The sequence below is a fragment of the Vanessa atalanta genome, chromosome 23 (genome assembly GCF_905147765.1).
Source record: "Vanessa atalanta chromosome 23, ilVanAtal1.2, whole genome shotgun sequence".
Lineage (NCBI taxonomy): Eukaryota > Metazoa > Arthropoda > Insecta > Lepidoptera > Nymphalidae > Vanessa > Vanessa atalanta.
In genome coordinates this window covers 7,039,761-7,066,948 of record NC_061893.1, presented here as the reverse complement: position 1 = coordinate 7,066,948, position 27,188 = coordinate 7,039,761, and the positions used below count along the sequence as shown (strand labels likewise).

The window sequence follows — 27,188 nt, the reverse complement described above, 5'->3', positions numbered from 1 at the left end:
AAATCTATTCTAAATCAAAACAAACTAAATCCAAGCTAGTTTATTTTATACTATACAGAGTTAGTCCCAGTTTCCTTACTTGGACGAGTTCCTCATTCTTCCCACAGGCTCGCATTGAACGTCTCGCAAATGATTCGTACGCTTTGTGGATCTGCATCTTCACAAAGTTCGAAATCTGGTGATCTGGAATTTATATGAAAAAAATACTTTAGATATTTAACTCCTTAGTAGTTTCATATTTATGGAACGAAGTTCTTTTACGCGGCTTACAGTAGAGAGATCTGGCAGAAATCGTCACGTAAAGAAAAAGTGTTATGCTCTTTCTATAGAATCTTTCCCTCTCTTTCTGTTTCTCTCTGTCTTTTTCTTTTATATACGGTTTTGTGTTTTGTTTTATATATGGAATTTTTAATAAGGATATTATTTCATGATAAATAGCGAAAGCAACGTCGTTCCAACCAGGTCTGCCACGACAGATCTCTTACTTTTGTACCTCAATCTAGTCTAATTTAGTCCTAGACACGTGATATCTAAAACGAAAAACGAATGTACACTAGAATTTGCGTATTGCCAACTAGATACATATAAAGAAACCGATAAAAGAACATTCGATGGAAATTTCTGTGTGTACAAAGTAAGGGGGGGAGGGGGCTTGCGTGTATATCACTGAGAGATTAGTCGGTTAAGTAAGGCGCTGTAATGTGGGGCCGCAGACCGCTCATGTCGAGCCACACGGCGACGGTGCTGTCGTCCACGACGCTGTCGGGCGCGCGTCCGTCGGCGACGCGCACGGCCAGCGCGGCGCTGAAGTTCCGCGGGAAGCGCAGCGCGCCGTACAGCTGCCGCTTCGTCACCGCGTACTTCGCCTCCTCCACCGACTTGTATGTCGTCTGGGACAATTTGTTCGTTACTCATTGCAAGGGAGACTAGACTGCTTAAAATACAAATCAAATCACATTCCTCAAGTAAATACGACCTGAGAAGAACCGGCGTAGGAAACTCAGCGGGTAAATTTTTTTATTGTTATTATTTATTCAATATCAAAAAGAAATACCAGGAGACGATTGTTCTATGTCGAACGTGTGCTATCAACCATGAACTCACTTATTGTATAATATCCTTTCGCACCCAGGCATACTTAAATTTTTTTTTTTTTGTTTATCAACAGAGGCATTTTGAACGCTTTCTGGGATGGGGATATCGTAACCGTTACCATTGCCCCACAAAAGAGTTACTGACTCTATGCAGTCAAGTTACTAGAGTAATGTTTATGTTTTTTCCTAGTACCAATACCATGAATATCACGTTTTCTCACAAAATCATTATTTTTTTCCTTACATAAAGTTACAGGATGGACTATATTAAAGCAACAGTTAATACAACCGGTAATTTTAAAAATAAGAATTTTAAGTTTATAATTTCGGTACATTGAATTTGGTGAGGCATTTAATAATATTTATCACCTAAGAATAATTTCGAAATTATCTGCCTTTTATAGTTCACATCAGTACATGGTACAGTCACTCATACAATACATAATTATTTAAAATATTATAAATAATTAAATATTATAAATAATATTAACATTTCATGACTTACGTATCCTTCAAGGTTCTTATCTAGGTCCACTATTTAATCAAGTGTTTACATTAACATTTTTAATTTATATTGCAACTAGATTATTTCAATTGTAAAGACAATGACTGAATATATGTAAGTATTTATATAGTAAATATATAAAAACTTACAGAATACAATTTTCGTTTTTCCAATTCTTCAAGGAACCAGCAACTTAGCATGTATTGATCGCACGATTCGTCTTCCCTCTGCGTCACAGTCGTCATGTTTCCGTACTTACAAATGTCTAATCCAACTGCAAATAATATTAAGAAAATAAAAGAAATGGAAACTTAAGTCATTGTGTACATATACTAGTTATGTCTTTGGGTATATTTCCCTGCCTCTTAGTATATTTAAGTGTTCTTACTGACCTTTCTTAATGGACTATTTGAGATTAATCGTAAATCTACTGGAGATATTAATGATAAGAAGAATCACGCAGGAACTTTTGATAAAGTATTATTGATATTCAAACTTGATCGTGGATCTACCGTGTATAAACTAGGTTTCGGGTACCATTGTCGTGGAATAGCAAAGTGTTAGATATTCTGTCAAGATATTCTCAGGAGTTAGGAAGCACTTAATTCCGATAAAGTAAAAATAGATATTTCTAAACCACGACTATGAAATCCCGGAGTATTTTAACCCAGAGAAGCAGAAATGGAATTTAACAGGAAAACCTTGCTGTCTGGCACTTGGTAGTAGAATACATGAAGAGTGTGAGTCCAGAAGGGCTTGCACAAACCCCACCGCCAATTAAGCAAACATATGAATAATTATATACAAAGATCATTGTGTAAATAAATGTTATAAAAAATAAAGTACTTGATGAGAATGCAGCTTCATCGTTGACAACAGCTAAATGTAGGTCTATAGGGTCGTGACCCACCGCGAGGAAGAACGCCACCACTTGTATGATTGGGAAAAACACGGCGAAAATTAGACCCCTGAAAAGGAAATACGTAGCAGTTTAAAAATCGGCATAGACACCTTCTGCTAAGAGAGCTTATTACAATTGCCACTTAAATTAAGCTTGGAATAAACTCACAATTTATGGGTAAAAACAGAGTTAAAATCACACACATTATTGTAAAATTTTTAACAAATAATTGGTCAAATATCACTAATATTTATTTAGGATTTTTTCAATAGATTCTATTAATAAAAGACCAAACACTTCTGTACTGTTTTTTTTTAAGTAACTGACGAATATTAAGCTCACAATGCCTTTGAGAAAACACGCGAACACAGCCAACCCGCCATAAATATCTCTTAATGAGAAATCTAAGGTCGATAAAACATAATGGTGTTATCACGTATAGTGTATTCCGATCACAAGAGGAGTGAAGAAAAACAAAAAACTTTGACATTGAATAGACACGATATCGCTGGTCGAGATCTCGGATAATGATATTCAACGTTTCGCGAAATAAAGCCGTTTTGCATGTCGTCGAAGATGTTCGGAACTTTGGACTTAAATTGGATGTCATGATGTCTAGGTTCAGTGGAGTAGTGTTGTATGATAAATAACGATATTCATTAAAAACTATCTGTAGCAAAGCTATTAGCAAATTGCATGTAATATGTAAATATAATGTTTGTCTAAAGTAACAGCCTGTATATTTCCTACTGCTGGGCCTACTCTCCCTTTTTAGGAGAAAGTTTGGAGTTTATTTGCTACCTGCAGGTTGGTGGATAAATGTGGCAGAATTTCTTTGAAATTAGAAACATGCGGGTTTCCTCACAATGTTTTCCTTCACCGTCGAGTACAAGATAAATATAAACACAAATTAAGCTGTGGTGCTCGCCTCGGCTTGAACCCGCAATCATCGGTCAAGATGCACGCGTTCCAACTGGGCCATCTCGGCTCATGTTTATCTTTACTCATTCGATTGGAATAGGGTGAAGTGTTTTAACGTTACAGAAAATAATATAAAAATTAATAACTATCAATTACAACACTAAGTGTAGTGTGAAATATAGCAAGCTAACAAATCATGATCATCACAATTGCTTCTTTTACAAACTTAAAACGATAAGTTTATTTAAACCAGGGCCGCCAGACCTATAAATCCTATAGAAATAAGTTTGTCATCATCATTCTCCTACCCTTATCCCAATTTTACTTGGGGTCAGCGCTTCATGGCTTCTTCTTCCATACTTCTCTGTCGGACGTCATCTCACAAGTGACATTCTTTCTAACCATATCGTCTTTCACACAATCCATCCATCGTTTCTTGGGTCGTCCCCTACCTCTATATCCATCCACATCCATTCTCAAAACCTTTCTCACAGCAAGGTCTTCATTGCTCCGCATAACATGCCCATACCAAGACAGCCGGTTTCTAGATAGCTTCTCGGTTAATAAGTTTGTATAATACATTATTTATTTTATGGCTCCTCGTGAGCATCAATGCCTATCTAGGCATCATTTTTCTTAAGCATTCAAAATCGATATTATATACAAACATTCAATATATGTGTACAAAAATGGGATTTTTAAAGGCTATTGTAAAAGGAGTAAATGGCATTCACGATTTGCCAATACTCTGCCAATTATAATCTGAAGTTTTAATGTTACAATGCCGATAAGATTACAGAAATAATTAAATTCAGTCGTGCTAAAGATTGCTTAAATGTAAGTTTTTCTAAAAATACTTGGTTGATTGATATGATTTTTATAACGGCGTATCAAGTTTATGAATGGTGAAAATTCGCACTAAAATGGGTTGATTATCAAAAACTCATTTGAAATATTAATATATAATTTATCAAAAATAGATACATAATAAACTATAAGAGAAGTAAGTGTTGCAAGTTTAAAAATCTAATTGCCACCTTAAAAAAAACAACTGCTTATTTGGTCTCCTTTCCTTGTATAAATTGCGCTCCAATATTTTTAAAGATCACACTAAGTAATTAATTAAATTGCCACCACTAAGGAAGAAACGAACAAAGACAGGAACTTTGTTTAGTTAACCTTTAATGTTAGGAAGTCTTTCCGTTCACGTATATAACAAATTGGATTGTCACGTTACACGCCATATTGGTTAGCGGACAAGAATGTTTGTCTATACAAAAATACGTGACTACAATATAAACGTAACCGAATAATATCTTAAAGGACAATGTATGGGCTGATAAAATAAAATAAAATCAATTATACCGCACCTTGAGTATCTTGATACTATTGACTATAAATATAGTTTCGTAAATTATCTGTTGTTGTGATTTGGTATGAGATTAATATACATATATATGTATATATATATAGTTACAAAAGTCCGTCAATCCTAAGGGAGACCAGCCTACGCACTACGCAGTCCCTCGCACTACCCAGGACATAGTGCACAAGTGTGTGCGCAAACGTGCACGCTCTATGCCCCCTCCCATTATCCGATGAATTATACTATTGTAAATCTTTTTTGTGATTGTTCAGATTATAGTTCCAAAACACGTCTAAAAATAACTATAAAAATTTAATAGAAAATTTGGAATTTATAAAGATTTTGTTCAACATCGATAACCACTAAGATGTTTGCGATAATAATTATCAAAACCAAAATTCGACCTTTGTATAAATACTTACAAACTGAACGGTAGAGAAGTATAAGTCTCCAAGGAAAAGCAATCTTTTGAGTATATATATATGTGCCTTTAATGGCGATTTTAAATGCTCTTAAAGTCGAATCTCAAATTTGTAAAGATTTACTAAAAATTACACCTCATCTCTTCGCCTCTACTGGGAGGGCTGAGTAAACAATTCTAATGATTATCTACGTAAGAATTAAAAAAATATATATATTTAAGATAAGTAATGCGATCTTACCCTGGATGCCTTGAAAACTGTTGTATACATTTAATTAAAACGGCTTTATATCGACCTTTTGACATGTTCTTTTTGTGTTCTTGTTCTTGGCTAGTTAATATCTGAAAAAAAAAAATTAAAATTCCGACATCAATATAAAAACTTCTTGTCTTGATATAACATTAAAAAAAATGGAGTTTTTTTTTTAAATTATTAATCATTTAGTTTATTTCGTTAAGAGGATTCGGAGGATAATAAAAACGACTCATTACGATTTTAAAGTTGTAATATTTACTAATAAATCATTAATGTTTATCATGTTTTCGAACACACGTACATTAATGTTCAATAAATTTAACTTTGCCTGTAGTTTTTAACATAAGATTTAAATTTATTCATTTACATTGATGAAGCATTTATAGATAAGCCCTATTAACTACACAATCAAATACTATATCTATATGTGTTCTTGTCGGTATAATTTATATCTAAAGTCTGCTTTTAAGAGCGTCTTAGAATGTTTTTTTTTTTAAATATATAATCAAATATAATTTCAAATACTTACATCTGTACTGCTAGTTACTACATTAAAATCTTCTCTGGACTGATAACGGCTATCATTCACTATACTGCTCTCTGGTATCACGTCGGGCGAAGTCGTGAGAGCTGAAATAAACTTCAACATAAAAACAAATCTAACTTAAGTTACGGAACCTAGATTATATTCATATCTAGATAGAATGTTGCACTACAGAGGAACTAAAATAAACGAACTTATTTATTCAGGCGTGCGTGACAGTGAGCCGAGATGGCCCAGTGGCTAGAACGCGTGCATCTTAACCGATGATTTCGGGTTCAAACCCAGGCAGGCACCACTGAAATGTGCTTAATTTGTGTTTATAATTCATCTCGTGCTCGGCGGTGAAGGAAAACATCGTGAGGAAACCAGCTGCATGTGTCTAATTTCAACGAAATTCTGCCACATGTGTATTCCGCCAACCCGCATTGGAGCAGCGTGGTGGAATATGCTCCAAACCTTCTCCTCAAAGGGAGAGGAGGCCTTTATCCCAGCAGTGGGACATTTACGGGCTGCTAATGCAATGCATGCAATGCAATGCGTGACAGTTACGCTTCAAACTAGCCCACTGTTAAACTACCCTGTTCAAGTTAGATTGATCTTTTCGACAGACAGGCTAGTGATGAGAAACAAAAAATATAACATAAATAACAGTCGATGGAACGATGGAATGCGTAATTCAATTTTTTTAAATAAAATTTCTAAAAAGAGGTAATCCAGCTAAAGAGACCCTAACCACTATCCAAAGAGACTTCAACCAAAAGGACCCGTTCGTAACAATAACTTAACAATGATCTATTGATGATAAGGATTTTTATAATCGATATTTGTAGAAGTTACTGCCTGTTATTCGCGCCCCTACCGACCGATGTAACATTGTACAAGCGTCTATTATTTTCAGTGTTCAGAAAAAGTTTTAACATTATCGGATAACGCTTGAATCTTTAGGAATTTTTGTATTATATGTATTTTTTTCTTTTTTCAACTTGTCAAAGTCATGTCCTGACTTTGAAAAGTCAGAAGTACGTGGGAGTGAACGTTTAAATAGTACCTATTTTTAATTGAAAAATGAATTATTATTATAAATAATAATAACCGAATTTTAAAATGTTGCGATTTTTTACCTAAGATTTTAATGGCGAAGCCAATTATATAGTTTACAGGCAAATTTTGTTTAAATTTTTAATACTCCTTTAAGTTTTCTTTAAACTCTACTATTTATTTACATAGACAATGCTCGTGCGATGTTAAATCAGTCAGTCGAGCATTGAATAAAAAACTAAAGTCACTCACTCGATCTCCGTCTGTGTGAGATTTCGTGTTGTCTGAGCGCCATCTTGAAGAAAGCGTCCTCGAGCGTATCACAGTCGTATTTACGAAGGATTTCATTTGGGGAATCTTCGTCTAACAGCTGACCGTCTCGGAGTAGACCGATCTATAAAAGAAAACATGATTTAAATACATTTGTAATTATTATTCGAAATAATTAGTGGAAATAAATCTTTAAAATTTTGTATCACATTGATGTCATGTCAACAAACTACTGAACGGCATCTGGGTCCTCTCGAATAGCTCAATTTGAGCTCATGATATAAGTTTTTTTTTTTTTAATAAACAAGTAATAATGATTACTTAAATAGCTGGCTTAATAGATTTTGAGCATTATGATATTTTTCAATGAATTATTCTTATTCTTAATACAGATACTGAAAAAAAGATAGATTTTTGCTATATTTTTCTATCGTATAAAGTTTCTTCAATCGTCTATGGATTTCCTAAAGTTGATGTGAAACCTCAAGAATCGTAGCTAATTTTTTTCTGTGTCATAACGGCATTTAAACTTTTTTTTAAATATAACTGAAAGTAATCAAAATCAAAATATTCTTTATTCACGTTTGTATCTTCATTTTACAAAGCTACCGGTACGGAAAGTAGATTCTACCGAGAACAACCGGCTGGAAACTATGTCGTTACTCTCTTTCACCATTTTAATTACATATTATTATCAATAAAGTTACAATTAACTTTTTGTATATCCTGCTTTGAAACCAATCCATACTAATATTATAAATGCGAAAGTAACTCTGTCTGTCTGTCTCGCTTTCACGCCAAGATTACTGAACCGATTTAAATGAAATTTGGTACACGCATAGTCTAGAGCCTGAGAAGGGACATAGGCTACTTTTTATTTGGAAAAAAAGTGCTGTAAAGGGTTGAAAAGGGGGATTAAAGGTTGTAAGCTATTGAAAGTATTGTCATTTTTAGAAATAGTAAATACTAAGTGCACGATTTTTATCTTTAAAATATAATCTTGTATTGAGTAATATGCCTTATTAATCTTTTTTTTTTAAATAAGCTTTAAATTTTTTAATCCGCACATTACATATTATTATTTTCTGCTTGTGTCTTTGCACTGTGTAATCATTATATTATACAGAGATACATTATAGTCATCACGATATGTTATTGTATATATTTGTATAATATATATATATAAACTAAATAGTCTGTATGTACTAAGTTGCATTAGATTCAAAAGACCTTATTACTCAAATATTAATAAAATAAAAATATATTATACGAAGATATACATACATATTATATAAATCAATTATATATGTATATGGAGTATCGGATAATTCTTGTTCTTCGTATACATAAGTTAACGTGTGTGAAACCGCGGGGCACGGTTTGTTAACAATATAATCAGAGAAACACATTAGGTCGTTATTTTATATATTACAAGTAATTTACACATTTGAATTTTCATGTTAACTGATCAATTAACATGATTTATTATATACATTTATATGTGACATTACTGATATAATGATGAATGCAGAAATAAAATAATCCGCACACAAAGACGTAATTATTTTTATAAGCAACAGTCACATCTACGCGACCGTCAACATCGTCATAAGATAGCTCTGACGCTCAGGAATTCTTTTCTTAGCGCAGGTCCGGTACAAGCTTTAATTAGTAACCCTTTCCTAGTACTTTTTATGAAGCCAATTGGTCTATCAAGTACGTCAATTCGCTAATGTTGCAATGGATTATTGGCTCTTCTCAGTGGAAAACATATTCTAAACCAAAAGTTCAGTTTTGAACGGTCTTGATATATACGTATTGTTAGGATTCAAACCTAAATGTAATGGTTTAGTAATTGCAATAATGGTAGGCATATACATTAATAAAAGTTTTATTAGTATACTACGTACGTGTGTGTTTTGAGAGGGGGAGGGGAGGAGGTCGTGTTTGACCCTATACTCTATTCCAACTATAACAGAAACAAAGCCAAATAAACAATATTTGACAGCAAATTGACGCGATATCATTGTTCGAGTGCTTGATTAATCTATGATATTCACTCTTAATTTGCGAAAAAATAGCGTTCTGAACGAAACTCTTATCGGAATTTTGGAAGTAAAATTAAAGTGGAAATAAGTAGTTAAGTGTAACAGTGTCCTATTATAAATAATGATGTATATAAAATCTTAGTAGTGCACAATATAGCTGAGATATTAGCAAATCGCATGGAATACGTAAATCTAAGGTTTGTTTATCTTATTTCCTACTTCCATTGGAATAGGCTATATGTGCTATACCGTATCACTGACAATGCGTATTAAAAAAATCACGATCAGTTTTATAATTTAAACGTGAAAGCGTAAATAATGAATACACTAACTTTGGGATTTATATTACCAGTTAAGATTAAATTAACATTGCCGATCTGACATTAGAAAGAGATAGATACATTTTTGTACGAAATAAGCAACAGGATGATGAAATGCATACAATTCGATCTATTATTGCATTTGAATGAGAGCTATTTTGTAAGACATGGACATGGGTAAGTAGGAAAATAACTGATAAATTCCCAAGGTCGGTGTTGCCAGATCTTAAATTATCTCTTAACACGCTAAGCGATCAGTTGTAACAATGACTTAGGTAGGTCATAGAATATTAATTATTGAATGAACTGCCATCATATAATGCAATAAAGATAAATAAACATTGTAATTTTATTTAATAAGCGAGATATTTTGTCTTTATTCATTTTTTTTTATTATGGGATAATTTATTTATGATTGGATACGACGAGCTTAGAATGAAAGTTTATCAATATTGTAAGGTTTAAAAGTTAACTCAAACAAAATATTGAGATTTTTGATATTAGCTTTAAGGCACTAAAACTAAAAGGTACGAGCTAGATACGATGATATACTTTGGTGAAAAAAATCCAAACCCGAATATAGTTCTGGTCCTATGATTGGATTCCAGGACATTTTTACCGGAACCAATTTGCACCAATTAGGGACTCAAACACACTCAAGAATCGTTACAGACTTTTAGGAAGACTTCACTTACAGAAGAATTATATATTACTAAGATGAAAAATTTAGGCAACCTTAAGGCAGACCCGTAACGCCGATATTCCCGAGCCGTGGCCTTTAGATAATTTAGTAAATAAAAGTTTTTTTATAATATTGTCTATATTTTTAGGGTGGTCTTTTACCGGAAAAATTCGCCTGTATTGTAACAATTCAATTCAGCATTACATGACTGTGATAAGAACTGATCATTATAGCACTTGTAACGAAAAACAAATGACTGCTACAAAAACGAATCTTATGTTATAATATTACAGACGAAAGTCCCCGGTGATGGACCGGCAGAAAAAAGGCTTAAAAGTGATGAATCAGAAGCCAATTTAAACGTTTGGTCCAGTAATGAAAATTATACAACAACTGATGACAATTAAATTAGTTTGAACTTGATTTTATCTTTTATAACCTTATACCTCGTTTAGTAATATTTATAGTACACAACAATGCTGCTTATTAATGGCCTTTATACAGATCATAAGAATATTATCACTAATTAAATAAAGGATTTATTATTATTAACACCATACCTTATGCGCCTGTTTCGTTTCGTCGATGTAGTGCGTCGTGATTATGACTGTTGTACCTCCCCTGGCCAGTCCAGCCAGGTACTCCCAGATTCTGGAAAAAAACATCCAGGATAAGTTTTGAAGTAACGGAAATATATAGATCAAGGTAAGGGTCAAAAATGAGAGTTCATAGAAATCGATAATAATGTTTTGATAAGGATTTTTAAAATTATACTTTAATCAGTCCAATGGCATCAGAGGTTTAGTTACCTAACCTTAAAATTTCGTCCAAGGCTGTGTGGCAAGTGTGTGTGCAAACGTACGGGAGTAGCAACACTGCCAAATTCCAAACTTTAGGTTGATACTGAAGATTTTTGAGAGCAACATCTAATAATTTTTTACAGGTCAATCGTGGGGTCTGACTTCAGAACCCTAGAAATTGCAGCATTATAATCTACCCACCAGACCAACAATTTTCAGGTCATGGGATAGTACTTAGTAGTCAAATAGGACATAGAGTATTATATTTTTTTATATAACATGAAAACAATTACCATAATAAAATTTACACCGAGAAGAGACTGAGATCGATATAAAGATACCAAGGTGCAACTAATTATCGTTTAATCATCATCACCACACATAGTTGGTGATGGAAATAAAAGGAAGCAAGTCATTTTACCTTATAAGGTTATCACACAATCAGGTTTCTAATTGATACATGGCTTTAATCGTCAATTATGAGGAACTAACGATCCGCCCCGGCCTCGCACGTAGTGCAATTTATTCATAAAGAAAATTATTCTTTGTAAGAAGATACTAAAGTTACACAATAAAAAATTTATTGTGTAACATAGATCGACATTTATAAACGACTATAAATTAATGGAGATTAAGACACAGGCAGATAGCGACTTTGTTTAATGCTGTTTATAGAAGACTAGTTGTCGTCCGTGGCTTGGCTTTTTTTTAGTAGTCGGACAAGAAAGTTGTCTATGTCCTTCCCTAGAGTTCAAGTTTACTTCATAGCAAATTTCAGGAAATTCGGTTCAATGTTTTGTGAAAGAGCAACATATAGATAATCAGACAAACAGACTTATAATATTAGTATTTTATTTTATTTTCATTAGGACAACCAACAGTAGACACAATATCACATCCAAAATAAAAAATTACATTTCAAAATTATCAAGGCAAAAGTTCTACTACTTACAGGTAGTCTCACCATGCGTTATCATATTACACAATGTAATTATTGAAAATATGAATTAAACATAAGCATAATAATTAAAAATAAGAAATACAATACATTTTTTAAACTATTATAAATAAATAATAATTAATAAGATAAACCATATGATTAGAATTGAGCACAAATGAAATTCTTTATTTTTGTATTAAATTGAGGTATAGATTATAGATGACATCACGCTATGATTCCCAGGGACGGAGAAGTTACGTTTTAGACTGGTGGCTCTAAGGCATGCTGCAGTTACATATTGCAGCTTGTGTTAAATTATTCGGTCATCTGAGTAGTTAGACTTCAGCGTTTGTCTTCTCCGTCTTCATATTATTCGTGATACTTCGGAGATGCTTTATTGAAAAACTCGATATATTTTTTGAACCGATGGTTTCCATCGTCATGAAGCGTAAATGTCACAATTATTTTGCTATAATACACCTCCATTAGCAGCCTCTAAATTTCCCACTGCTGGGCTAAGGCCTCCTCTCCCTTTGAGGAGAAGGTTTGGAGCACATTCCACCATGCTGCTCTGCTGCTGCTTTCCCGAAAACGTCTTTTTTGAAGTTCGTAAACATCTGAACACAAATTCACCTGAACCGATCCTTTTGAAAATTTGGACGTTTCTTCTTTACATAAATCAACAGGTAATCACCAATTTTTTTCTTTTCATATTTTCTACTTTTTTATAACAATTTTACCGCGTTTTTTTAGCTAAAATCGCGCTTTTAACTTCGAAGTGCTGTAAAAAAAATGGAAAAAAAAACTCTTCCTGATTACCTCGAGAAATACATCACCTTTAAAATGCATATCATTTTTTTTTGTTTCAGATAATCCGGTAACGAGTTATAATGTACTGCGAAAAACCAAGGCGCCTCTGGAGATTCACCGTCATCGGCTCATATATCAATAATTTTCTTTGAAATTTTGTTTCATTGACTTCGTTAAAGCCGGGTATTTCACGACACCTTTCATATTTTTATTGTCATACGTAACATATCCAACACCAAACAGCAATACCTATTAATTTCGTATTCCGGTTTGGGGGTTGAGTGAACCTATAACTAACGACCTAACGGGCATAACGACACAGTTCCTAAGTTTGATAGCGCGTTGATTATAATCGTATAAAAATAGGTAATATTTCTCTCTTAAAATAAAACACTGTCTAATTTCTAAAATTTTTCAGTGGCAATTACGTCTGTAGTCGTGTATTATTAATAACTCCGAGTTCGATGTCAGCTATACCTTGTAATTTTGTTGTGAAAAAATTACATACTTAAGTATATTATAATTGTATGTTAGGTTTGATAGATACGTAACATTTAATACAACCGTCCGTATAGCAATTATACCGATTTGAAGGTACACTAACGGTTTATGCAAGCTCATCTGCGTCCACCCACACAATAACATTTGTACCATCAAGCAGTAAAATATTTAGCTTCGATGTTGAGGATGTGTGAGAGAGTCAATTACAGACATGTATATACATATATATAGAGGTCGGGGAGAAATCGTTTTATCACATCATATTAACATTAACCTACATATAACATAACATATAAACAGCGTGTAAATTTCCCACTGCTGGGCTAAGGAGGAGAGGAGGAGAAGGTTTGGAGCATATTCCACCACGCTGCTCCAATGCGGGTTGATGGAATACACATGTGGCAGAATTTCGTTGAAATTAGACACATGCAGGTTTCCTCACGAAGTTTTCTTTCACCGCCGAGCACGCCGCCGCCGAGATGAGTTATAAACACAAATTAAGAACATGAAAATCCAGTGCTCGTCTGGGATTGAACCCGAAATCATCGGTTAAGATGCACGCGTTCTAACCACTGGGCCATCTCGGCTCTTTTTATAGAACATCGTGGTGTAATTTTTTACTAGCTAATGCGATGTATTTCCTCACGTAGTAGAACCAGATATTGTCGTTTTCAAACAAATAAATTCTTAACTTAACAAACGAGCCAACTTTATTATCTTGGTGTGCGTGACAGCGTTTGACACACCAAACGTCACTACTTTACTAGTGTGCGTGTACAAAATGGCGAACTGTTGCTATTCTTTTTTCCGACGTGTTCTCAGCCTGGAAAGTCTATTTAGTTATATAAATCAAAGAGACTACGAATTAAATCGGTCTCGTAGCTCTTACGATTCTAGAAATACTTTTTTTTAGAATAGTTATACTCGCAGCTATTAACTGACCTATCGAACGAGTATGTAATCTATCAATTAGTATTGATGGATTTCATGAAAACTCATCAAGTTTCCGCGGTAATCATCAAAGACTTACTGGTACTTCCGATATGAATCAATCGAATGATCGAAACGATCTTGTAAATAAAACTATTTTCATTGGATGGTTACTTCTTTTAACAGCACAGATATCTAGTTATATATATATGTCAAAATAGGCTGTTAAAACTGTTGCGTCGAAAAAAAAAATGGCCAATACTTGATAACGCACACTAGTAAAGTATATGACATTTGGCGAGAGTTAAGCGTTGTTGTCACGCACACCGAGATAAAGTATTGTATGTTATTTAATGCATTTATACATAAGTTTTAAAGTGGATTAGACGTAAGAAACGTTGGAGTTGATTTGATTTTCGCTATATTCAGTGCTAACTACTAATTACATAATCTATTTGTAATTATATTGGCACAGTTACGGCCTTACTAATAAATGTTGCTTCACAGTTGAACAGTTATACATCGATTTATCTCTTTCTTGCATCAGTAATTTGAGATTTGAAAAAAGAAGATAGAGTATATTGTCTATTTCTGATTGCGGGATTTTTTCACATTCAGAAAATAAAAACTTGATTGATAAATCAATTAACCCATTTTCTGTTCACTTAGACGAAGTTAAAGAGTTTTTTAGAACAGATGCTAAGTGACATATCATTATGAATTTTAAAATATGAAACTCAGAGGTTCACCTTAAGGTAGGGCTTTATATTAGGCATATTCTATAGCTAAACTACATTAGTAGATAATTGTTGTGTTCCGGTTTCAAGGGTAAATCCTGTATTACTAATGGCTTAAGAGAATCTAAGTTCCCAACTTTGGATGACCATTGACGGGCTGGTTTTTATTTCATACTGTTTCAATGTTTCTGTAGAATATTATAATAGACACGAGTAACATCAATCCTAATGACGACTCCTTGAAACGATTGACACATAATCGACAAAGATATTCGAGGTTAGAAAAAGTCCTTCTTTTAAGTCAGTTCATAAGGTTCAGGAAAACCAAACACGTCTGTCGTTATTCCGCTATAACTATTGCATTACATAAAAATCAAATTTAATCCATGCGAAGATGGGACGGATAGCTAGTCTAATAAACGACTTAGATATTTAAAATGTATTCAAGTTGTCCGATTCGAATTTTTCGTTAACACGAGGTATATTAAACTTAAATCAACTAAACGAGTTTTACGAAGGCTTTTACTAGTTATATGTATAGTGCATATTGAATATAAGAAACTCGATCGTTTAAGTTCGTTAAAGGCTTTTTCTAATTTGAATAAATATCTCATATATATATTTTTAGCAAATGTACATAAATGTATCTTCTGAGATTTTAATCGCGGTTTCTATTTTAAGCGAAACATCGTCCAGTGTACAGTGCAGTTTTAAAGCTTGTGTATATAATTCATCTCGTACTCAGCGGTGAAGGAAACCATAGTGTGGAAAGTTTCCACATGTGCATCTGCATGTGTCTAATTTCATTGTTCCGCAACATATATATCAAACCGCATTGGAGCAATGTGCTGGAATCTCCTCCTTAAAGAGAGAGAAGCCATATAGCCCAGCAGTCCATTTGTAGGCAGTTACTTTACTTTTTACTTTTAAAATAAAGTTATTAAATATGAATTTAAAAGATAGCACCGGCTAGGATTGTAATTATACCGAAAGGTATCTCTATTGGCTTAATAGTCGTAATATTTTAATTTGATTATCGGAACAAACTTTCAGTCCTTGTTCCTTTTTATTAATAAGTAATAATTAAAAAAATAACAAGTTTCCAATGATCGAAAGATTACACGAACATTCGATATAATATTGTATATTTTTACATATTTAGTGTTTTTGCCCTTTCGCAAATGTGTAGTAAAAACCAGTTGAGACTTAAGTTCTATAACATGAAAAGTCATTAATCAATTTAAGTAGATAAGCAAATTAACATATATAAGTGATCTTCTTCTGCCCGTGTCCCAATACTGAACACAGTATTGAAGAAGAGAAGACGATATATAAAAAAGAGAGGGAAATATTTGGGAGAGACATGCACGCAAAATCGCATTCGATGGCGAACTCTAAGGGAGGTCTATGCTGGACACAAAGATAATCTTCACATACCGATATCAAACAAATAAGATTCTTGTATTTATATGTTAAGAAAGATTGATAAATTAAAGCTATTATATTAATATTATTATCCAGTAGGCAGTGCAAATACACCTATGGGTTCAATGTGAATTGTCATCTGTGTGCTTTAACTGCGATCAGAGTAATGTATGTGACGTTGTCATATATTAAAAAAAAACGCTTATAGACATTGTCACTGTAAAAAATATTAACCATTCCTCACATCGCCAATGCGTCACCAACCTCGGCATCTAAGATGTTATGTCCCTTGTGCCTGTATTACACTGGTTCAATCCCCTTCAAACCGGATCGACCCGTTAAAATATCTGATGGGTGGGTGACACTCACCCAGACGGGCTTACACAAAGCCCTACCAAATAAATGATTACTTACATGATTGCAAAATATATTTTTTCTTTAAATATAATGAGAGATTGGCAAATAGATAACATTAATTATAATTACACTTTTCAAACTCGTTGACCTGCCTACATTCTTGTCGGCCGTGACTTAAATTTAATTGAATTGATAGACAAGAAAGATAGGTTGTTTAGCGAATATTAAAATTCATCAGATAAGGTAACACGTTTACATAGTAAAGTAATTATATTATAATATAACAGGCAAATGTATATAAGATATACCTAAAAAACATTAACATAAACATTACTACAGCCTGTATATTACCCACTGCTGGGCTAAGGCCTCCTCTCGCTTTGAGGAGAAGGTTTGGAGCAGACATGTGGCAGAATTTCGTTGAAATTAAACACATGCGAGTTTCCTCACCATGTTTTTCTTCACCGCCGAGCACGAGATGAATTATAAACACAAATTAAGCACATGAAATTTCAGTGGTGCTAGCCTGGGTTTTAATCTGCAATCATCGTTTAAGATACACGCGTTCTAACCACTGGGCTATCTCGACTCTTTCGCTATATATTATATATTAAATGATATACTCAATGGAATAAATTAACAATGCTTAGAGAAAGAGTAGAAGAGAGAGGGAGGGAGAGGTTGCCTGGAAATTTCAACATGGCCTTCGGTTTTTTTTTATGGCATTGGTTGGCAGACGAGCTTATGGGCCATCTGATAATAAGTGGTCACCACCGCCCATAGACAAAGGCGCTGTAAGAAATATTAACCATTCCTTACATGGTGGCTATGCGCCACCAACCTTGGAAATTAAGATGTTATGTGCCTGTGATTACACTGGCTCACTCACCCTTTTAACCGGAACACAACAATACAGAGTACTGTTATTTGGCGGTAGAATATCTGATGAGTAGGTGGTACCTACCCAGACGAGATTGCACAAAGCCCTACCACCAAGTGAAGCAATAATCATTGCATTACAAAAAAAATACAATAAAAACGAAATTTAATCCATGCGAAGAAGGGCCGGAAAGCTAGTCTAAAAAACGTTAGTTTTACAAATTATACAAGTTACGTAAATTTGTTGAGCAAATTCAAATTTTTCCGCAACACAAGGTACATTTATACTTAAATCAATCAAACGAGTTTTACGAAGGCTCTTACAGTCAGTTATCAGGTGTATGTGGAATATAAACACATTTACAAATTTAAATAAACTCAATCATTTTAAGTTCATTAAAGGTTCTTTCTTATTAGAATAAATACCTAATTTATTAATCTATCCACTCATTTTTAATAAAGTAAAGTAGTCCAAAAATAAAGTTTCATGTTTCTAACTCATAAAATTAATAATTAGTGGGTGCCTTCTCAATAAAACGACCCTACTCACCAAACTTTATGGCCCTAACTTTAATAGTTTACGCTCGGCGATGATGAACCATACAGTCAAGACATGTTATTTTAAAGGTATAGATGAATCTAGAGAAAAGTATTAATAATTATTTATTTTCACTGTGTGTTTCAATTGTATATTCATCGATCATATTGCCAAATGTATGAGATGATGCTGTTGGATTGATGGACCACTAGGTTTCGCTTTAAACATAAATAATATGTCTACCATTTGTATCTTAGTTTTATCTCTTGAAATCGATAAAGTATGAGAATATCTACATTAATATTAAATAGGGCAAATTTGATTGTTTGTGTGTAAGGTATATTATATTGTATCTCCGGTAAGAATGTGTTAATTCGAATTAATGTTTAGCTGGTAGAACATACAGCTACATCATTCCTGAGTGCTATGGGGTATAAATTTTATGATTATTACATCATTTTCTTTGAAATTGAACCCGTGCGAAGCCGGGCTGTCGTTAGTTTATAAATAGTCGAATAAAAAAAAAAACCGTTTCCAATTTTCCTTCTCTGTATGTTATTCAGTTTTAATGACTAATGTCGAAATAAGAGTAAAAATATTTTGTATATGTATTCCTACAATTTTGATAATTTAGACTACTCGATTGTAAAAAAAATTCGGACTCTCTGGGAGCGCTCTCAGCGCTAGTCCGATTTTTCGGACGGGTAAAGTTTTTAGTGCTTACGGATTCCGTACCATTGATAAATATTGAAAGATTTATCAGGTGATTGTAAGATTTAAACTTTCATAGGTTTAAAACTATTATTTATTTTGTAAAAATAAATTTCCTTTATTCTTTTAAAGGGTACGGCATTCAAAAATAGTAAAACAATTGAATACAAAAGCTACTCACCGTTCTCTTAAGACAGGATCCAGCCCTACTGTTGGTTCATCCAATATAAGCAGTTCTGGATCATGAACCAACGCAGCTGCCAGGGACACTCTTCTTTGCTGTCCCCCAGAAAGTGACTTTATAAGTCGACTACCACTAGGCAAATCTAGAAGATTGGTCAGGAAATCAAATTGTTCCGTTAACTTCTGCGCCTTCATGCCGTATATTCTTCCGAAGTAGTAAACAGCATCGCGAACAGTGAACTCGCCAACGAGAGCAATGTCCTAGTAATAAAAAAATAAAAAAAATTTAAGCCATGGAAAATTTTTGAATACTTATTCTATAACTAGTATATGTACGAGAAATCAATAAACTAATTTTATAATAAACTAATGAATAACAATAAACATTTATAACAAGGAAACTAAATAAGAGTCGAGATGATCGAGTGGTTGGAACGAGTGCATCTTAACCGATGAATGTGGTTCAAGCTCAAGCAAGCACCACTGCTGAGTGGTGAAAGATAACATCGTGAGGTAATTTGGTACCTGCTTGTGTCTAATTTCAATGTAATTCTACCACATGTGTATCCAACAATTCGCATTGGATCAGTGTGGTGGATTACTCTCCAAGACCTTCTCCTCAAATGGAGAGGTCTGAGCCCAGTAGTGGAACGTTTACAGGAAGTTACTTTTTTACTTTACTAAAGAAATAATATTTAGTTAGTTTAATTTAAAAGTTAATTAGTTTATTTTAGGAACAATATAACAATAAATTATCGCGAGAATAATAATACAATAAACAAAAATAACAAAAAACGGGTAACTACAGGTACCTTTTTTAATTGTAACCTCGATTTTTAGTCTTTTTACACAGAGCTTGTCAAGGTATTATTATCGTTAAAATAATCTTGAGACGTGAAATAAAACTCAATAAACAGATTTCAGTAGATCGAAGGAAAACTACTTTTAAAAATCCTTTCTAAACTAAATTTAACTTTAATATATTTAATTACAATAAGCGAAACGATTTTTAATACTTTAATGTCATACGTGCATGAACAATTTTTTTTTTATAGTTGTAATGGAATAGGCGTTTGTCTTCCATTTCGTCTGCTGGAAATTGTCGATGAAGACGAAGGTGGTACACGCCCATCCAAAAGAAACTTTGTTCACTCTACTCTTAAAGGCTCCAGAGTTCAACTTATTAGGAATAATAGACCCAGGCAGGTCGTTCCAAATCTTAGCGACTCTCTCCAAAAACGTGCTGTCAAACCATTTAGTTCGACTTTTGGGTATGTCATCAACGTATGGATGAAACTTTTGCCTGCGCCTAGTAGTCCGATAAGGAATGGATATAAAAAAAAAATCTAATTATCTATAAAATATTTACTGTGGTAGGGCTTTGTGCAAGCCCGTCTGGGTAGGTCCCACTCATCAGATATTCTACCGCCAAACAGTAGTATTACTTCTCATTGTCGTGTTCTGGTTTGAAGAATGACAGCCAGTGTTTAATATGTTTAATATTGTAGGCACAGGGGATATAACATCTTTTACTTAAGGTTGCTGGCGCATTGGCGATGTAAGAAACGGATAATATTTCTTACTGCGCCATTTTCTACGGGCAGTGGTGACCACTTATCTCCAGGTGCCCCATTTGCCCGTCTACCAACCGATATATATTATTCAAAAGCCGCATATTGCAATTACAAAAAATAATTAAAATTATTTCGTCTGCCTAAGTAACATATTTACCCTTGTCAGTTTCTTTAACTGATTCGTCTCTTCTCTATTGTTTTTTACTGGGCTCCTATTCTTATACGAAATTGACAGTTTATCGCAATCGAAACGTAATCGTTGCCATTCAGTCAAGTACCTATTCCACATAGGCGACGATACAGTTGCGCTTCGGTCGAAGTTAGCTCGAAATATAATTGGGATCGTATCGTAGCTGACATTAATAACAATCAGAATTGTTCCTCAGTTACGATTAACCTGAGGTTAATTTTTGTGAGGAATGTTCGAAGTTGGATCGGAATAAAATCGGAAACATTATTACTATTATAAGTTAATAGAATGAAGGGGGCACCCCTTGGTCTATTTGGTGGGATCGTCATTCGTTACCATGGGGGTTATTATGTTTAATTATTCGCATAAAAATAGCAATTCACCAGTTAATAGTGCATTGATTACGTATTTATTTTGTGACGTAATTTACAGAATACAATCTGGAGATACATTCAAATTACGGAATTACAAAATTTTTGAGTTAGATTACATTCCTAAGCATGTGTACACGGCATGCTCGTAACAATTATATATTAATAGTCTGGTGCTCTTGTATATAATATTGATAAAGTAATAAGTTACAGTAAATAGTATACAATACTTAAATTATCTAAATAACATTGAATATTTATTACTATTTAACGTTTTGTGTAGAATGTCTAAATTTTATAATGGAATTAATTTTAAGGGAGAAAAGAAACTTGCTTCAAAATCATTTGAACAGCTCCACAAAAAAACACACAAAACTCCACGAAAACAAAGTTAATTATAAAATTCGTCTAATCAAGATAATTCGATATTAAATCCCAAAAATTCAATGACATTACAGTTCATCGGGCGGCCATGTTTGACGTTTACGGGTACGTTCAGAGAGTGTGCTTCGAATAATAATTTCATGCTGGAGTACGGATGAAAACTTATCCAGACTAAATTATAGATCAACGTTCATGAAAAAAAAAAAGTTTTTGTTTTGTGTCATTTATTTAACCCAAGCGAAGCGAGGTGTTCATATAGTAAGGTGAATAAAATAAAGCCTATGTTACTTTTAGAAAGGGTTCAAAAAAATCCGATTTTTATAATAAATATCAAAAATCCGATTTTTTTTATATATATCCGATATATATCTGATATATATCCAGGCTAAGAAAACGAAGCGAATTTCATTCTGTAAATACTTAAAAAGTGAAAGGTATTTGTAAAATAATACAAGTGTCAAAATACCACATTTTTTATTAAAAAAAGTAACAAAGGAATTAGTGTCTATCTTTTTGAGAAAGAAAAATTTTAATGAACACTTAAAAAACAAGTACCTTTTATTATTGTATCTTCATTTGTTTGTGAGATAAATAAACTAATTTCATTTCATAGTCATGTAATCGACTAATCATAAAAAGTAATCATTCAGAGTCAGGCCTTAAGCATAGATCTATGAGTGTTGTTCAGAAGATAGGAAAAAAACAATTGATATATATCCGCTGATATATATCCGCGAACCCTGCTTTTTCATAAAGTATCTTTCTAGTGGTGAAAAATTTATTAAAACCGGTTAAGTAGTTCCAAGGCTTATAAATTACAAAAAAATATATAAATAAATAAATAATAAAAAGAGTGTCAAAATATTATTAAGCGCTCTACCGGAAATCAGATACTCAGACGAGTCCGTTGTTTTAAGTGAAGGTGCAAAAAAAAATCTGGAGACGAAGGTCTGCTGTACGTTTAATACAATTCTGTAAAATATCGATTCAATAGTTCTGGTAAAAGTCTACTCGGGTAACATTTATTTTTTCTTAATTATTTTTCGTCTTGTTATATACAGCTTATAATATATTATTGATTAATAATTGAAGAGACGTTTATAGGGGTCGAAAAATATACTAAAACTTATACAGATGCAGTGCGATTTGGAGAAATAGTACGAAAACAGACTCCGAAACTCGCTGTATCTTCTGTTATAAGTTTTATTAATATTGGTGTAGTAGTTTTTTCAATCGGGCATTCTCGTTGATTATATTACTGAGTGTGTTTCACAGATTTACCCGCTTTGAACTTAGACTAGTGACGTGACAGATTTGTATGCATCAAAGTTCTGACTACGTCAAATTTTCGTTAAAATTGAAATAATTTGTAAAAAATACATTAATAAATAAAGCATTTTTGTTAATAATTCAATGCAAGATTACACAGATGATAAAAAGGCGTGGAGCTAGTACTTGTTGACTTTCAGGGAGGATATATTATATAATTGTATTTACCTAAAATAACATTTTTTTTAGAAAGGAGTAACTACCGATTTTCTTGTCGGTTCTTCTCGGTAGAATCTACATTCCGAAACGGTATTAGCTTTACTTAATATAGTTCTGTAAAGCCTACTTGAATGAAGTATATTTTGATTTTGTTTAACATAATATTTGATAACTGGCTTACCTGAGGCATGTACCCAACTCTTGGCCCAGGAACACCACTACCCTTTTCTCCTGGTTTGCCACCAAGGACCCAAACTTCTCCGCTGTCAAGTTTCCGTCTACCAACAATACATGATAGTAACGTTGTTTTTCCACAGCCAGATGCTCCCAGAAGACCATATCTGGAAACAGAGGTATTATAAGTATTTTGATTACTGCGATGTACGTAATACCAAACATTTCTAACAGCTACTAATCTCAAGAACCCTTATGCCATTACTATGACTCATTCACCCTTCAAACTCGAACGTAGCAATTCTGAATATTATTTAGGGGTGGACAACAAGTGACGTCTTACTATGTACCAGTATGCCACCCAATAGTCCTCACGTTATTGAACGTACGTGGTCGGATTTATAGACGAGTGACCTTAACCGGTTTGAAATGAAATAGTATACATCATTTGAATTTAGAATTAAATTAATTTAGGCAGCTGTTGCGTTACCACGACGTGATTCGAAAGTTTGACTGCAACGTATTATTTTTTATGCATTTATAGATTGGCAAAGGGGCCACCTGTTAAGTAGTCACCGCTGTTGATAGACATTGGCGCAAACAGAAATTTCAAACATTATTAGAGCCAGCAATCTTGATTGCAACCGAGATTTTATGGCAATATAACACAACAATACTAAGTATGGCTGTTTAGCAATTGAATATATCAGACGGGTTTTGCACAAACACCTACTACCAAGCAAATTCAATTAACGTCTTTACTTGCACTAATAATAACATTGCAACACATTTTCGAGCACACGTATTGTTTCTATGCATGATTCTTTCTGTTACTACATATCATCAGTATTGAACTCTGAATAAATTACTACTTGAATTACCGAAAGCACTTTACGAACGGGATGTTTTATAAATTATAAAAACATTATCTCTTCGTTTAATCTTAACATGGGTGTTATAATCTAATGCATATACGTAAACAACAGAACTACATGACGCAATAACTTGGTTTATTTTAAAAGAATGTTTTTTAAATATGAGTGTTTTTTTTTAATATTAATGTATCGAATCATTGCGGACGCTACGCGTTATAATGCCCCATTAACAGAGATAAGATAAAACAAAACCACACGAGATTTATAAAAATTAACGGTCGTTCTGTCAACCATGACGGTCTTGAACTAGCCAACTATAATGTACATTATACATGTATCATAGATGGAGTTGCCAGATTGCCAAACCTAAGAGCCAGACAGCCCCACCGCCAGGCAATGTATAGTTCGAATGAATTCTATGAGTTTCTCGTTCTTATTTCGGTGGAGTAAGCTCTTGGAAATCTTGGTCGAAAATTTGATAGTCTACAAATCATGCTTCTAGTTTAAATGTATGCGATGATCGTCCAGTCAAAAATAATCTGTCACGACCGGAAGGAGCTTGTAATTTGTTATACTGCGAATATTTTTACTCAGGATTGCTACTTAATATCAGACAAGCAAACCAGTGAGATTATTGCTGTGAAAATACTTATGATTTTGAATTTTTTTAAAAAAAAACATATGTTATATGCAGTGCAAGTATAATTTAAACTGCAGAATGATTAAAAATTAATAAAATATAATTGTAAATGTAACACATTACATTTGATAAGATCTGCTGAAGTTTTATTAGCCTCTTCAATAAATTCCTCTCTTAGAACCGCGTAAGTCTTAACCGAGGATCGGTTAAGTATTACGCGGGTTTCAAATCCGTAATTTATCCGTGTTCGGATGAATACATGTCTTACATGAAATGTGCCATCCGTATTGATGCAGCGTGGTGGAAAAACCAATGCCTTTCAAAAATGTAGAGAAGGCTTTACCAGTGGTGAGGCTTTAGGTCGTTTTTGAAATTTAAACTTATTATATGTATAATGATCAGCAATAAAATTAAGAGTTCGATTTTATCTTTTTACGGCTTTTTTATTAAACGAGTTAAGGATATAGATCCTTAATACTAATTAGATATTCATGCTTAATTTAATATAAAGTTCATTCAAAATAATTTGTAAATAATAGCACCAATAAAATGAAAAGGATACAATTAAATGTTTTTATTGGAAAAACATAGAAATTTAATTAATAAAATAATTTTATATTTGTTATTAGTAAAATAATATATAACACCGAAGTATATAGGTATGTGTCATGCACAGAGAGGAGACTTTAAACGAGAGCGTCACGCCGGTTGCCGTCATGATGTTTCACATCAAATAATTTGATTAATTTAGTGAGTCTGCACTGGTTGATTTTTTATTTTTAAGGTTTATTTACTTTAGTAACATATACGTTTTCGCGATTAGAAAAACGCATGAAAAACGGACTTTTTTTTAAATTACCGCAACCGTTTTCCTAATGTTTAACTTCGGCTTAAAGATTATTTTTTTCATAAAGATTATGTACATTATGTTATTTTTAGTGATGTTCTTCGGTATGTAGTGGATTCAATAGATTTTCAGTATGTACTTCTACAGATATTAAGTAAAGTTTTTCTATCCCAACCATAAGAGGAAAAAAGCCAAATAAACATCATTTGACAGCAAATTGACGCGATATCATTGGTCGAGAGGTTGATTAATCTGATTCACTTGGGATTTGCGAGAAAATGGTGTTTTGAACATCGACGAAACTATTATCGGAAATTTTAAAGTAAAATTAAAGTAAATATGTATATAAGTGTAATAGTGCACAATATAGCTGACTTATTCGCAAATCGTATGAAATACGTAAATCTAAGGTTATCTTTATCCCCACTTCTATTGGAATAGGTTATAGGTATATACATTTCAGTACATACGCCGAATCATGCATCATATAAATCAAGTATTTCAATCTAATCTAGAATAGGTTCCAATCCATATAAAATTGAAACAAACTTATTAATTAAACATAAATTATATATTAGTATTAAATGGATCAAATATACTATGTTAATGACATAATTATTTTGCCCTTAAGCCGTTACTTATTTAATAAATGGTTGCAATATACATAATGAGGTATTCTTGACTAAAGCAGGTTTTTTGAAAAATAATAATTGAATTTTTTCAATATTCATTTTAAATGATGGTATTTGCCTAAATAGGTTTAACCAATTTTAAAATTAATTTAATGGAATAAAAGCTTTTAATAACTCGACTGTACCAATCAGATCAGAATTAGTAACTTTTTTCGTTTATATTATTTTGCGTAAGTATTTTTTCATGGCCAAGGTTGGTAGCGCATTGGTGATGAAATGTCTAGTTAATATATGTTGGTGATATATGGTTCTTTTATTTACCATGTCTAGGGTGCTAGTCTGCACCAAATAAAAATAAAACACAAAAAAACTACTTACATTATGCCTTTTTCAACGGTCATGTCCAAGTACTGTAAAACAGGCTTGTAGCCCGGCTTGTCCTGCTTTCCATAGTACTTGTAGGCGCGCTTTACCACCACAGCTGGCACGGCCATCTTTAATCTTGTGGTATCACCGTTATGTGAACATTGTTTATGTATACCTGTAACAAAAATACATTGAAATATTTATAAAAGGAGAATTAAATTAAGTTTCAAACTGTTTTGTTTAACGCCGTAAAGCATATTTAAATATAATTAAATTAATTACTTAAATTTTTAATTATATACCTTTATAAATAAAAGGTGATAAAAACGTTTTAAAAATATACGAGATCGTTAACCGAATACTGCGAGTAGGTACAAATCCGAGCAAACACTACAGAATTCAATATCATGTGTTGAATTTGTTTATTATATTAATAAAATAAAATATATTAATTAAATAAACAAAACTCA

At 33.0% G+C, this 27,188-nt stretch overlaps 1 protein-coding gene across 1 annotated transcript in view; it reads right to left on the bottom strand.

Annotated features, from left to right (window-relative positions):
- The window catches only part of LOC125072942 (ABC transporter G family member 23-like), a 66,046-nt gene that overhangs the window by 3,202 nt on the left and 35,656 nt on the right, over nucleotides 1-27,188 (bottom strand). The window contains exons 2-12 of the mRNA XM_047683577.1: nucleotides 26,731-26,893; nucleotides 23,366-23,525; nucleotides 19,176-19,438; nucleotides 10,927-11,017; nucleotides 7,299-7,440; nucleotides 5,994-6,094; nucleotides 5,450-5,550; nucleotides 2,446-2,567; nucleotides 1,749-1,873; nucleotides 716-890; nucleotides 80-183 (exon numbers count right to left, since the gene is read on the bottom strand). Of these exons, the coding sequence (XP_047539533.1) occupies nucleotides 80-183; nucleotides 716-890; nucleotides 1,749-1,873; nucleotides 2,446-2,567; nucleotides 5,450-5,550; nucleotides 5,994-6,094; nucleotides 7,299-7,440; nucleotides 10,927-11,017; nucleotides 19,176-19,438; nucleotides 23,366-23,525; nucleotides 26,731-26,846 (1,500 nt within the window). The 5' untranslated portion in view covers nucleotides 26,847-26,893. The remainder of the gene's footprint in view (nucleotides 1-79; nucleotides 184-715; nucleotides 891-1,748; nucleotides 1,874-2,445; nucleotides 2,568-5,449; nucleotides 5,551-5,993; nucleotides 6,095-7,298; nucleotides 7,441-10,926; nucleotides 11,018-19,175; nucleotides 19,439-23,365; nucleotides 23,526-26,730; nucleotides 26,894-27,188) is intronic.